The sequence below is a fragment of the Rhinopithecus roxellana genome, chromosome 19 (genome assembly GCF_007565055.1).
Source record: "Rhinopithecus roxellana isolate Shanxi Qingling chromosome 19, ASM756505v1, whole genome shotgun sequence".
Classification (NCBI taxonomy): Eukaryota; Metazoa; Chordata; class Mammalia; order Primates; family Cercopithecidae; genus Rhinopithecus; species Rhinopithecus roxellana.
In genome coordinates, this window is record NC_044567.1 from 56,750,753 (window position 1) to 56,763,434 (window position 12,682).

General features: G+C 51.1%; 2 protein-coding genes across 2 annotated transcripts in view; one reads left to right on the forward strand and one right to left on the reverse strand.

The window, feature by feature from the left end:
• Positions 1 to 1,703: 1,703 nt before the first annotated feature.
• C19H17orf97 (chromosome 19 C17orf97 homolog) lies at positions 1,704 to 5,981 on the reverse strand. The gene is made up of 2 exons (XM_010373477.2): positions 5,675 to 5,981; positions 1,704 to 3,174 (listed from the first exon to the last, which is right to left on the reverse strand). Exons 1-2 carry the CDS (start codon positions 5,979 to 5,981, stop codon positions 2,231 to 2,233), a joined length of 1,251 nt encoding a protein of 416 aa, XP_010371779.2. The 3' UTR covers positions 1,704 to 2,230.
• The window catches only part of RPH3AL (rabphilin 3A like (without C2 domains)), a 182,688-nt gene continuing 172,055 nt past the window's right edge, over positions 2,050 to 12,682 (forward strand). Inside the window, exon 1 of the mRNA XM_030922716.1 lies at positions 2,050 to 2,362. The gene's annotated coding sequence lies outside the window, so the exon portion shown is untranslated. The remainder of the gene's footprint in view (positions 2,363 to 12,682) is intronic.

Genomic DNA, 12,682 nt, shown 5'->3' on the forward strand with positions numbered 1-12,682 from the left:
GGCCCGTCCTTAGCACAGGCAGGGCCATTCCTGTCTGCTAACCATTCTCCATGGCAGGCCAGGACTCTTCCAAACGTCTCTTCAGTATATTCTAACATGGCGTGAGGGCAAATGTGGAAACTAATGGCCTTTTAAGGAAGGGTGAGAAGAGGGCTGCTCTGCCGGCCCAGGGCTAGCAGGGACCACGACACTTCCACTTAACTTTTTTTCTTTTTTTTTTTTTTTGAGACGGAGTCTCGCTCTGTCGCCCGGGCTGGAGTGCAGTGGCCGGATCTCAGCTCACTGCAAGCTCCGCCTCCCGGGTTTACGCCATTCTCCTGCCTCAGTCTCCCGAGTAGCTGGGACTACAGGCGCCCGCCACCTCGCCCGGCTAGTTTTTTTGTATTTTTTAGTAGAGATGGGGTTTCACCGTGTTAGCCAGGATGGTCTCGATCTCCTGACCTCGTGATCTGCCCGTCTCGGCCTCCCAAAGTGCTGGGACTACAGGGTTGAGCCACTGTGCCCGGCCAACTTTGTTTTTTTTTTTTTTTTTTTTGAGACAGAGTCTTGCTGTGTTGCCCAGGGTGGAGTGCAGTGGTGCCATCTTGGCTCACTGCCACCTCTGCCTCCTGGGTTCAAGCGATTCTCCTGCCTTGGCCTCCTGAGTAGCTGGAACTACAGGCACCTGCAACCATGTCCGGCTAGTTTTGTACTTTTAGCAGAGACAGGGTTTCACCGTATTAGCCAGGCTGGTCTCGAACGCCCGACTTCATATGATCCACCTGCCCCAGCCTCCCAGTGTTGGGATTACAGGCCTGCGCCACCGCACCCAGGCATTTCCACTTAACTGTCAGACGAGCATTCTGTGACGTCTGTATTGGCTTTTAACTTCTCCTGTGTACACTCATTTCTTGTCTACCCCAAAACACCATAACCCCATCAGGGATGTCATCTCAGCCCTCCATGCTGTCCTCAGACCCACGGCGTTGCTGAGGTAGCTGAGGCTTCCCTAGAGGACCCCCTTTTCCTTTGGACTTTTCAGCTAGAAATGCCAGGACACACACACACACGCAGGACCAGCCCCCAGCCACTGCCTTTGGGGAGTATAAATTCCCCAGCTTCCTCACCCTTAGGTGGGATAATTCTAGAAGTGGGTTTCCCTGTGGAATTAAGCTCCAGTTGCCCAGTATGAAAACTGGCCTAATACTCCCTGGAAGCGGGGCCAGACACGGTAGCTCATGCCTGTAATCCCAGTGTTTTGGAAGGCCAAGGTGGGAGAATTGCTTGAGGCCAGGAGTTCGAGACCAGCCTGGGAAACAGTGAGATCCACTCACCCCACCCCAATCCCTACAAACATTTAAAAAATTAGCCAGGCGTGGTGGCACTCGCCTATAGTCCCTGCTACTCAGGGGCTGAGGTGGGAGGATCGCGTGAGCCCAGGAGGCGGAGTGCAGTGAGAGCTGTGACCACACCACTGCACTCCAGCCCGGCCAGCAGAGCTGGATCCTGTCTAAAAACAAAAGTTCCAGGATTGGCCGTCTTCCCTTCTCTGTATCACTCTCTACTCATCCGTTCTTCTCCCAGATACTCTACTTGCATTTGAATCCTCGTCTCAGGGGTTGCTTCTGGGAGGGCATGAACTGCAGCAGCACATAGCCCTCACTGGCTGTTTGTGGCAGGGAGGAATGTGTATTCGGTGTAGCGAGGCTTTTTCTAACGGGGGATTAGGAGAGGACCATGTTCATAAAAGAAGCAATATTCCTTTTGGGACTTCTATAGTAACTTCCCAGGGATGAAGTTCTGGAACCCACTTATTCTGAGGCCGTTTAAAGGCAGGACGTGCATTTAATTAAAACAGAAAAAGGCTCCAAGAGGTTCAGGGCATGGTCCTTGGGCCGACAGAAGCAGGTACTGTATGAGGAGTTTTACCATGAGATGAAGACTTTAAGATGTAAATAATCTACACACTTTCTTTTCTTTTGGGGGCAGATTATAGACACCTAGCTGTGGTGAGAAATAACAGAGATGCTTATTTAAGAAAAAGGAAATTCTGAAAAGAATTCTGTTCACTAAATTGCGTATGTTCTCAAGGAGCTGTGGCTTTCCCGGGCAGCCGAGGGCATCCTGGTGATGGGAGAGTCGGCCTCGTCTCGTCTGTGTATTGGTCTCATTTCCTTCTATGATGACTGTTTTTAACACATAAACTTGTGGTAAGGAGAAATTATCAGTTTGTCGCATTGTGGGTGGAGTTTTACTCCAGCAGAGTAGGAGCTAAATCAGAGTGTAGAAGCTTTGGGGTAAGGTTTCCTTCCAAGTAGAGATTGGGGTGCTCAGCTGTCGATGTGGGCTGCCTGCAGCTGGAGCTGCCGTCTTTGTCTGAGAGGTAGAGTAAGTTCTCAGGGGTCTCCTCCTCGGCATCGGGGTTGGACTGGAAGCCCTTGAGGGCGTCAGCGTCGGACTGGAAGCCCTTGAGGGCGCCGGGGTCGGACTGGAAGCCCTTGAGGGCGCCGGGGTCGGACTGGAAGCCCTTGAGGGCGCCGGGGTCGGACTGGAAGCCCTTGAGGGCGCCGGGGTCGGACTGGAAGCCCTTGAGGGCGCCGGGGTCGGACTGGAAGCCCTTGAGGGCGCCGGGGTCGGACTGGAAGCCCTTGAGGGCGCCGGGGTCGGACTGGAAGCCCTTGAGGGCGCCGGGGTCGGACTGGAAGCCCTTGAGGGCGCCGGGGTCGGACTGGAAGCCCTTGAGGGCGCCGGGGTCGGACTGGAAGCCCTTGAGGGTGCCGGGGTCGGTGTGGAAGCCCTTGAGGGCATCAGGGTCGGTGTGGAAGCCCTTGAGGGCATCAGGGTCGGTGTGGAAGCTCTTGAGGGCATCAGGGTCGGTGTGGAAGCTCTTGAGGGCCAAGCACCGGTACCGCTTTCTCCGGTTCAGTTTATAGATGCGAACCCTTTCCTTCTCTGCCTCTGGGTCAGCAAGAACTCCATCCCAGCGCAGACTTTCGTTGATCTGGTTCGCAAGGTTCTCGGCTATTTCGGCAAAGTCGGGGAGGCTGACGGTGGAGGAGTCCGAAGGGAGGTGCTTGTTCTCCACTTTGTTCTGTCTGTGCTCCGGTTTCGGGCCACGGTCTTTGCCGGGACTTAAGATGTCATGAAAGGAGGAAGAAAGCAGCCGGCTCTTCACGCTCAGGCTCTGATGTTTATCTGCTGAGTAGATGAGCAGGTTAGTGTTTGTGGCAATGTCTGCCCTTGGCCTGCTGGGGATGGTGCCAAAATCACCCAAGATGGAAGAGGAGGATGGGGGCCCCTCCGTACCCAGGGCTCAGGCTGCCAAGTCCACCCGCCTCGTGCCCACCCACTGCCTGTGTGATTTTGCTGGAACCATTTTGGGGAAGGAGGAACCATTCACTGAGCACATGGTCTGAGCCAGGCCCTCTGGGTAAAGGCGATAGGCCCTGTTTTTCGGGGGAGGAAATTGAAGCTCAAAAAGTTTCAGGGACTTGCCAATGTCAAGAGCGAGTGGCAGAGCTGGGACCTGAGTGCAGGCCCGGCCCCCAGTGCCCCGCTCTTTCTACCGGGCCGTGCTGCCTCCACACACCCTCACCACGTGCTCACCATGGCCATTCCCAGGTCTGGGAGTCTGTGACTCTACCCGAGTCTAGACACTTTATGATGGAAGAAACGGAAAACAACAGGAAAACTTCCTAAATTTGACTGATGAAAGCAATATTATGCCAGAAATACTTCTGCTGCGTGGCTTGTACTGATTTTTTTAACATGAACAGCACTTCAGAATTATTTAACATGCACATAAAATGCTACAAATTGTGGTTCTTTCGTCAGCCCATCCTTTTATTTTAGGGGAGAGAGGAGTATCTCCTTCCATAAGAAAAAAAGAAAAGTAATCGTCTTTTGACACTTCTCTCCCTTCCTACGCCCTGAACGCTGTCTGGTGCCCCCTGCTGACGGTATGAGGAACATGTCACTGTCATTTCTACAGTGAAAAGCTAAGCCAAAAGGACGGTGAACCGCCACATTTCTTTTTGCAGATACACACAGGGCTTTTTTTTTTTTTTTTTTGAGACAGAGTCTCATTCTGCCACCCAGGCTGGAGCGCAGTGGCACCACCTCGGCTCGCTGCAACCTCTACCTCTCAGGTTCAAGCAATTCTAGGCGCCTGCCACCACGCCCAGCTAATTTTTATATTTTCATATAAAATATATGAAAGACGGGGTTTCACCATGTTGGGCAGGCTGCTCTCGAATTCCCAAAGTGCTGGGATTACAGGTGTGAGTCACTGTGCCCAGCCACACAGGGCTTCTTGACCCGAACTGCAGAATTTTCTTGCCTTTGTATTACGATGCCACCTGAGAAGGACTTATCATCTTCCCAGTGCTCCCTCCCCACACTGCACGATCAATATGGGCAAGGCTGCCACTCCTGCCTCCTGCTTGCCTTGGTGCCAGCTCTGCCACAGAGCGCCAGGGCCCAGAAGTGGAGCTTAGGGCCCTCTCCCTGACAGCCAAAACCACTGAGGTGGGCCACACGGGCGACAGTGGCCCCACAGCACTCACGGGCACCTGCATTCTCTGTCACTGCTGTGCTCCCTCTCCTCAAAGTGGGTGCTCAGGCCCTTTGTCAAGAAATCTAGGGGTTCTACAAGAAGAGCTTGGTGAGAGGTAGGGACTGGGGTTTATGGCAGGTGGGGTGTGTGTGTTTGTGAAGGTGTCCCTGAGACTGCATTTCCTGCCTGCATGTGACTACACACGTGAATATGTAACACATTAACAGCCTGTGTCTGTGTGTGTAGACTATGAATGTGTGTGCATCACAGGGATCTGTGCTTTAGGTTTTTTTATTATTTTTTTATTTTTTAAAAAGACAGGGTCTTGCTTGTTGCCAAGGCTGGGGTGCAGTGGTGCGATCATAGCTCACTGCAGCCTGGAAGTCCTGGGTTCAAGTGATCCTCCCACCTCGGCCTCCCAAAATGCTCGGATTACAGGTGTGAGCCGCTGCGCCCCGCCCTTTAGTTTCACTGTTGGTGTTACATTGATATGAAGTGGAGAGTGGTGGAGGGTGTCAGGGATTATCGGAGGATGTCAGAGTGACTGGTGTGATGGGGTTTGTGCAGTCCAAGGCTGCCCCTTGGTGGGTGCAAGGGAGAGCCCATGAAGCGAGGACCTTTTATATACACGTCTGTGGGTGTGGGTGTCTACAGCACATCCAGAGGCAGGCAGCTTTAACGCACGAGGGTGTGAGGAGGGGAGGCAGGACTCTGCCCTTCTCTGTGCATGAGAGTGAGGGCCTTTCAAGTGGCATCAATGTGTTTGGGGTGGGGAAAGTGTCTTGTGAGGAGAGCCTCTGTGGGGAAGGTGCAGAAGTTTAAGATTGCCAGTTTTGGCTGAGGGATTAGGAAGTTGAGAGGGTGTCTTTGTGTGGGGCTGGAAGGCTCTTAGGAATGGTGGATGTCTGTGGGGGTCTCTGTGTGGGGCTAAGGGACCGCAAAGTTGGCGGATGGTCTCCATGGGGCGGGAGCTGGGGGCATCGCTACGCTGCTGACCGGCAGGTGTGGGGAGCAGGAGGACCTCGGTCCGGGACCACTGAGCTTCTGTTTCCGGTCTGAAGGGTCTCCAGGTAAATCGGAGTCCCCGAAGAGTCTCCAGAGAACTGGAGCTGACACAGCCGCGCTAGCTGCTCCTCTTACCGTCCCCCTTGCCAGACCCCTTGGTCTTCTTCTTCCTTTTTTTCTTCTTCTTCACTTTCCGTTTGGCCAGCTCGGAGGCGCCGCCTGGGATGGGGGGCAGTCTAGACCCCTGCGGGCCCGCGGCGCCGCCCTCCCGCTCCTCCTCCTCGCCGTCGTTGTTCTGGTACCCCGATGCCCCTGCCCCACCGCGGCGGTCCATCCGCCCGCTGGGCTGCAACCCAACCCGCCCCGGGGGCGCCCGAGACTCGCTGCCGACTAGTGGGCGGCTCTTCGCGGGGACAGCCAGGCCAGGGCCACGCGTCTCCATGGCGACCACCCCCGCTGCGCCTGCGCAGTCAGGACGCTTCAGCCTGGCGCCCCACGGACTGCGGTGTGCGCATGCGTGCTTCTGTCTTTTGGCTCCCTCAGCACACAGCGGTGTGCGAATACGTGCTTCTGTCGGGGGCCCCTCGGCACCCAGCGGTACGCGCATGCGTGCTTCTGTCGGAGCGCTAGGCACCCAGAGGTGCACGCATGCGTACTTCTGTTGGAGAACTAGGCACACAGCGATGCGTGCATGCGTGCTTCTGTTGGAGCGCTAGGCACACAGAGGTGCACGCATGCGTACTTCTGTTGGAGAACTAGGCACACAGCCGTGCACGCATGCGTACTTCCATCTGTTGGAGATCCCGGCACAGCGATGTGCGCATGCGTGCTTCTGTCTGCTGAGCCCTCGCACACAGAGGTGTGCTCATGCGTGCTTCTGTCGGGGACCTCGGCACCCAGCGTCGCGCGCATGCGTGCTTCTGTCTGTTGGAAATTGCACAGTTGACCGCACGAAGGGGAGGGTGGGCAGAGAGATTTTAAATCTCTGGGCTGACACGCGTCTCGTCCAGTCCCCAGCCTCCATCCTCCCGCCTTGGCCTCCCACCCCCACGCCTGGCTAAGATTTTTGGTTTTTGGTTTCAGGCTGGTCTCGAACTCCCGCGCTCCATCGATCTTCCCGCCTCGGCCTCCGAGAGCGCTGGAGTCACAGGCATGAGCCCCCGTGCTCGGCCTCCTGCACCTGTTTAAATGCTGTGTATTCTCACCTCAATTTTTGTTGCCTGAGTGTCAGCCTCGTACATCTACCCTGGACCCTCAAAGCCAATGTGTCCAAAACAAACTTACTTCTCCACTGTTTTCCATTTCAGTGAACAAAACCGCTGGACTGGTGGGAAATCTGGTGGGCTCCCATGTCCTCCACCCTCTCCCTTGTCCCTAACCCAGGCTGGGGCCGACTGCCATGGGTCCTCTCCTGAATGGTCTCTGCTTTCAAACCGTCCCCATGAACTCTCTATCCGCACAGCTGCTAGAACAAACTTTTAAAAATAAACCATTCACTCTCTTGCATAAAACTCTCCAGCGATGAAAAAGCAAAACATAAAAAGCCAAAAAGTCCTCCAGTACCTCCTCATCACAATTCACATCAAGATCTAAACTCTTGCTGGGCTCTGGGAGGGGCTAAAACCCATAGTGTCAATGCTTTGGGAGGTCAAGGTGGGTGGATCGCTTGAACCCAGCCTGGGCAACATAGTGAGATCCCGTCTCTACGAAAGTGCCGAGGGGCACTTGTGGAGAAACTTGAGCCTGCAGTGAGCCGAGATCACACCACTGCTCTCCAGCCTGGGTGACAAAGCAAGACCCTCTCTCTCTCTCTCTTTTTTTTTTTTTTTTTCTGAGACGGAGCCTCCCTCTGTTGCCCAGGCTGGAGTGCAGTGGCGCGAACTTGACTCACTGCAACCTCCGCCTCCCAGGTTCAAGTGATTCTTCTGGCTCAGCCTCCCGAGTAGCTGGGGCTACAGGTGCCTGACCATGCCTGGCTAATTTTTTTTGTAATTTTTAGTACAGACGGGGGTGTCACCATATTGGTCAGGCTCGACTCGAACACCTGACCTTGTGATCCACCTGGCTCTGCCTCCCGAAGTGCTGGGATTACAGGCATGAGCCACCATGCACAGCCTGTCTCTTAAAAAAAAAAAAAAAAAAAAGTGTGGCTTACAAGCCCTGATATAATGTGTCACCTGCTTTTCTTTCCAGGTTTATCCTCCACAGATTCGATTATCTGAACATGGCTCCAGAGGCTGGGCATGGTGGCTCATGCCTATAATCCCAGCACTTTGGGAGGCCAAGGGGGGTGGATCACTTGAGGTCGGGAATTTGAGATCAGCCTGGCCAACATGGAGAAACCCCGTCTCTACTAAAAATAACAAAAATTTGCCAGGCGTGATGATGGGTGCCTGTAATCCCAGTTATTTGAGAGGCTGAGGCAGGAGAATCACTTGAACCCAGTAGGTGGAGGTTGCAGTGAGCTGAGATTGCATCACTGCACTCCAGCCTGGGTGACAGAGCAAGACTCTGTCTCAAAATAAAATAAAATGGTAAAATAAATTAAAAATGGCTGCAGTAATATCTCTTTTCCCACATACTCTTCAAGAATCTTGCCATTCCCACAGCAAGACACAGAGTCTCATTCTACTCTCCTTCAATCTAATGGGTTTGTTGACACGCTTGTAACCAACAGTATGCGGCAGAAGTGCCTCAGTGTGTGACTTCTCAAGCTGGGTCCTAAAGGGAACGCAGCATCCATCCACCTTCTTAGCCCATGACATGCTTGCTCTAGAGTCCTGAGCCTCCCAGTGAGAAGTCTGGGGACCCCAAGGCTGTCACAGCTTCATAAATCCCCACCTAGTCCACATGGAGAGCCTCTAAGATGTATGGAGATAAAAGATTCCTCAGCTTCTTTAGCCCCGGCTTTTCCCATCCAGCTCTCGTCCCACAGCAGCAGCAGGAGAGACCCCAGGCCCGACCCAGACAGACAGGCCTTTCCTGAATTCCTGACCCAAAGAAGCTGCGAGAGATAATACGATGGTTGTAGTTATTTAAGTTACAAAGGTTTGGAGTGATATGTTATGTGACAGTGGATAACTGGATGTGTCTTTTTAAAAAGATATGGAATGGTATTTTATCGTTTATTTAATTTCAACTTTTATTTTAGATTTGGGGGGTACGTGTGCAAGTTTGTTACATGGGTACGTTGCGTGATGCTGAGGTTTGGGGTATGGGTGATCCTGTCACCCAGGTGGTGAGTACAGCACCCAGTAGGTAGTTTCTCAGTCCACACTTCCCAGCCCCTCCTCCCTCTAGTAGCCCCCAGTACCCACTGAAAATCAGCCTTTGATTTTAGCCATTCTGGTGAGTAAGAAGTTGTATTTCTGGCCGGGCGCGGTGGCTTAAGCCTGTAATCCCAGCACTTTGGGAGGCCGAGACGGGTGGTTCACGAGGTCAGGAGATCGAGACCATCCTGGCCTACATGGTGAAACCCCGTCTCTATTAAAAAATACAAAAAACTAGCCGGGCGAGATGGCGGGCGCCTGTAGTCCCAGCTACTTGGGAGGCTGAGGCAGGAGAATGGCGTAAACCCGGGAGGCGGAGCTTGCAGTGAGCCGAGATCGCGCCACTGCACTTCAGCCTGGGCGACAGAGCGAGACTCCATCTCAAAAAAAAAAAAAAAAAGAAGTTGTATTTCTCTGTGGTTTTAAGTTGAACTTCCTTGGTGATTAATGAAATCAAGCACTCTTGAATGTGCTTTCTGGTCATTTGTACGTGTGTGTGTGTGTGTGTGTGTGTGTATTTTATTTATTTATTTATTTTTGAGATGGAGTCTTGCTCTGTGGCCCTGGCTGCTGTGCAATGGCGTGATCTCCACTCACTGCAACTTCTGCCTCCCTGGTTGAAGCGATTCTCCTGCCTCAGCCTCCCTAGTAGCTGGAACTACATGCGTGCACCACCATGCCCGGCTAATTTTTGTGTTTTTAGTAGAGATGGGGTTTCACCATGTTGGTCAGGCTGCTCTCAAACTTCTGATCTCAGGTGATCCACCTGCCTTGGCCTCCCAAAGTGCTGAGATTACAGGTGTGAGCCCCCGCGCCCGGCCTGCCATTCGTATATCTTTAAGTGTCTTTTGAAGTCTTTTGGCCAGTCTCTAATGTGGTTGTTTATTGTTGATTGTTTCTTGTTGTTGATAACTTTGCATAACTTGAATACAAGTGTTTTGTCAGCTTTATGACCGCAAATATTTTTTTTCCAGGTCTGTAACTTATCCATTTTCTGAATGGTGTCTTTGGATAAGCAGAAATTTGAAATTGTGATAAAGAAGTTTTTTCAATTTTCACATCATTTGATCAGTTTTTTCTTTTGGTATGCTGTCCAAGGACACTTTGCCTGCCCCCTATTGCAAAGACAGTGTGCTATGCTATCTTCTAGAAGCTGTATAGTTCTGGTTTTAGGTCAGGTTCATGACCTACCTCAAATTAATTATTATTTTTTGAGATGGAGTTTTGCTCGTCACTCAAGCTGGAGTGCAGTGGCCTGATCTCAGCTCACTGCAACCTCTGCCTCCCGGGTTCAAGCAATTCTCCTGCCTCAGCCCCCCAAGTAGCTGGGGTTGCAGGTGTGCACAAACAAGCCAGGCTAATTTTGTATAATCCCAGAGTGCTGGGATTGTAGGTGTGAGCCACCGCACCTGGCCTACCTCAAATTAATTTTGTGAATAAAGTCATATATAGGAGTCACGTTTATTTTTTCCCAAATGAATTTCCAGTTTTTTCCAGGAACTTCCATTGAAAAGACATTCCTTTTCCCATTGACTTGAGTTAGTACTTTTTATTACGATTTGTTTTTTTTTTTTTTTTTTTTTTTTGAGATGGAGTCTCACTCTGTGGCCCAGGCTGGAGTGCAATGGTACAATCTCCGCTCACTGCAACCTCCACCACCCAGATCCAAGTGGCTCTTCTGCCTTAGTCTCCTGAGCAGCTGGGGCTACAGGAGTGTGCCACCACACCTGGCCTTTTTTTTTTTTTTTTTTTTTTTTGTATTTTTAGTAGAGATGGGGTTTCACCATGTTGGCCAGGCTGGTCTCAAACTCCTGACCTCAAGTGATCCACCTGCCTTGGTCTCCCAAAGTGTTGGGATTAGAAGTGTGAGCCACCGCGGCTGGTTGTTTCTGATTTTCTTTTCTTTTTCTTTCTTCTTCTTCTTCTTTTGAGACAGGGTCTCACTATTTTGCCCAAGCGGGTCTCAAACGTCTGGGCTCAGGTGATCCTCCTACCTTGGCCTCCCAAAGAGTTGGGATTACGGGCATGAGTCACCATATGCAGCCTGACTTGGTACTTTTGTAGAAAATCAGTTAACTATATGTTTGTGAATCTATTTCTGGAGTCTGTTTTGTTCTGTTGTTCTGTCTGTCCTTTGACCAATACCACATCATCTTGACTTACCATCTTGTAGCTTTATGGTAAATCTTTAAAAAATATAAAAATAAAAAATAGAGATGGATTCTCAGTATGTTCCCCAGGCTGGTCTCAAACTCCTGAGCTCACGTTGTCCTCCCGCCTTCGCCTTCCAAAGTGCTGGGGTGACAGGCGTGAGCCACCGTGCCCGGCCCGTGGTAAATCTTGGTATCACGTAGTGTAAGTCTTCCAACTGTGTTCTTTTTGAAGATGGTTTGGACGATGCTAGAGCCTTTGCTCTTCCACATACATTTTCAAATCTTCTTGTTTACTTCTTAAAATCCCCTTTGAGATTTTGATGGGTATTTCACCAAATCTATACATCTCAGTCAGTACTGAGTAAATGACATCACTGGCGTGTGTGTGAGTAAATGACATCATTGGCGTGTGTGTGAGTAAATGACATCATTGGCGTGTGTGTGAGTAATGACATCACTGGCGTGTGTGTGAGTAAATGACATCACTGGCGTGTGTGTGAGTAAATGACATCACTGGCGTGTGTGTGAGTAAATGACATCATTGGCGTGTGTGTGAGTAATGACATCATTGGCGTGTGTGTGAGTAATGACGTCATTGGCGTGTGTGTGAGTAATGACGTCACTGGCGTGTGTGTGAGTAAATGACATCACTGGCGTGTGTGTGAGTAAATGACATCATTGGTGTGTGTGTGAGTAAATGACATCATTGGTGTGTGAGTAATGACATCATTGGCGTGTGTGTGAGTAAACGACATCATTGGCATGTGTGTAAGTGACATCATTGGCGTGTGTGTGAGTAATGACATCATTGGTGTGTGTGTAATGACATCATTGGCGTGTGTGTGAGTAAATGACATCATTGGCGTGTGTGTGAGTAAGTGACATCATTGGCGTGTGTGTGAGTAATGACATCATTGGCGTGTGTGGATGCATTGCTCTATAAGAGGCCGTTCTGTTAGTGGGATGTGTGTCCTCAGTCTTCCCATCCCCTGGCAAGTTTCCTGGTGTGTCCAGCACAGTGTGGCAAGCACAGTGTGTGGTACCTGCCTCTTGCCTGTCTGCTTTCGTCCTTAGGAGTTAAGTGAAATACAAATGGCAGAAGTCCTTTGTGGAAATGACCAGCTACCATCGATGTGTCTGGGGTTTGCATTTCAGATGCTCTTTCATAGTCACCCTGGTACCTGCAGACGGTGCTTGGAAAGGCTGGCTGCCCTCCTGCCCGTCTTCCCTCTCAGCTGGTCCTTCTTGCCTCAATGCTTAGCTGGCAGGAGACAGTTTGGTCATTTCTCTTCTGATTTTAGTGAAGGTTGTGTCGAGGTTACGTTGAGCCATCCAGTGAGCTATGAAAGAGAAAAGTCACCTCCAGCAAAGGGATGCATCTTATGAATGCGTTTCATAAATAATCACAAAAAGGCCATGCAAGGAAAGTGAATCTAAACGTTTACAGGTGTTTCAAGTGTACATTATTCCGTCTGGTCTCCTCTGCAGTCTCTGTCTCCTCACTGATCCATCCCTTCTCAGCCCACTACAGTTGTAGTTCTTGCAAAATTGCGCTACCAAAGCAGCTTTACAATGTCACCGCTGTCCTTCCAAGTCATCGAGTCCAGTGGGCAACCTTTGTCCTTGTTGTCCCTGACCTGCCAGCCACATTTGACACTCCTGATTCCTCTTTCCTTCTTGAAATGTTGTATCTGCCCGGTTTTTGGGACACCATCCTCAGG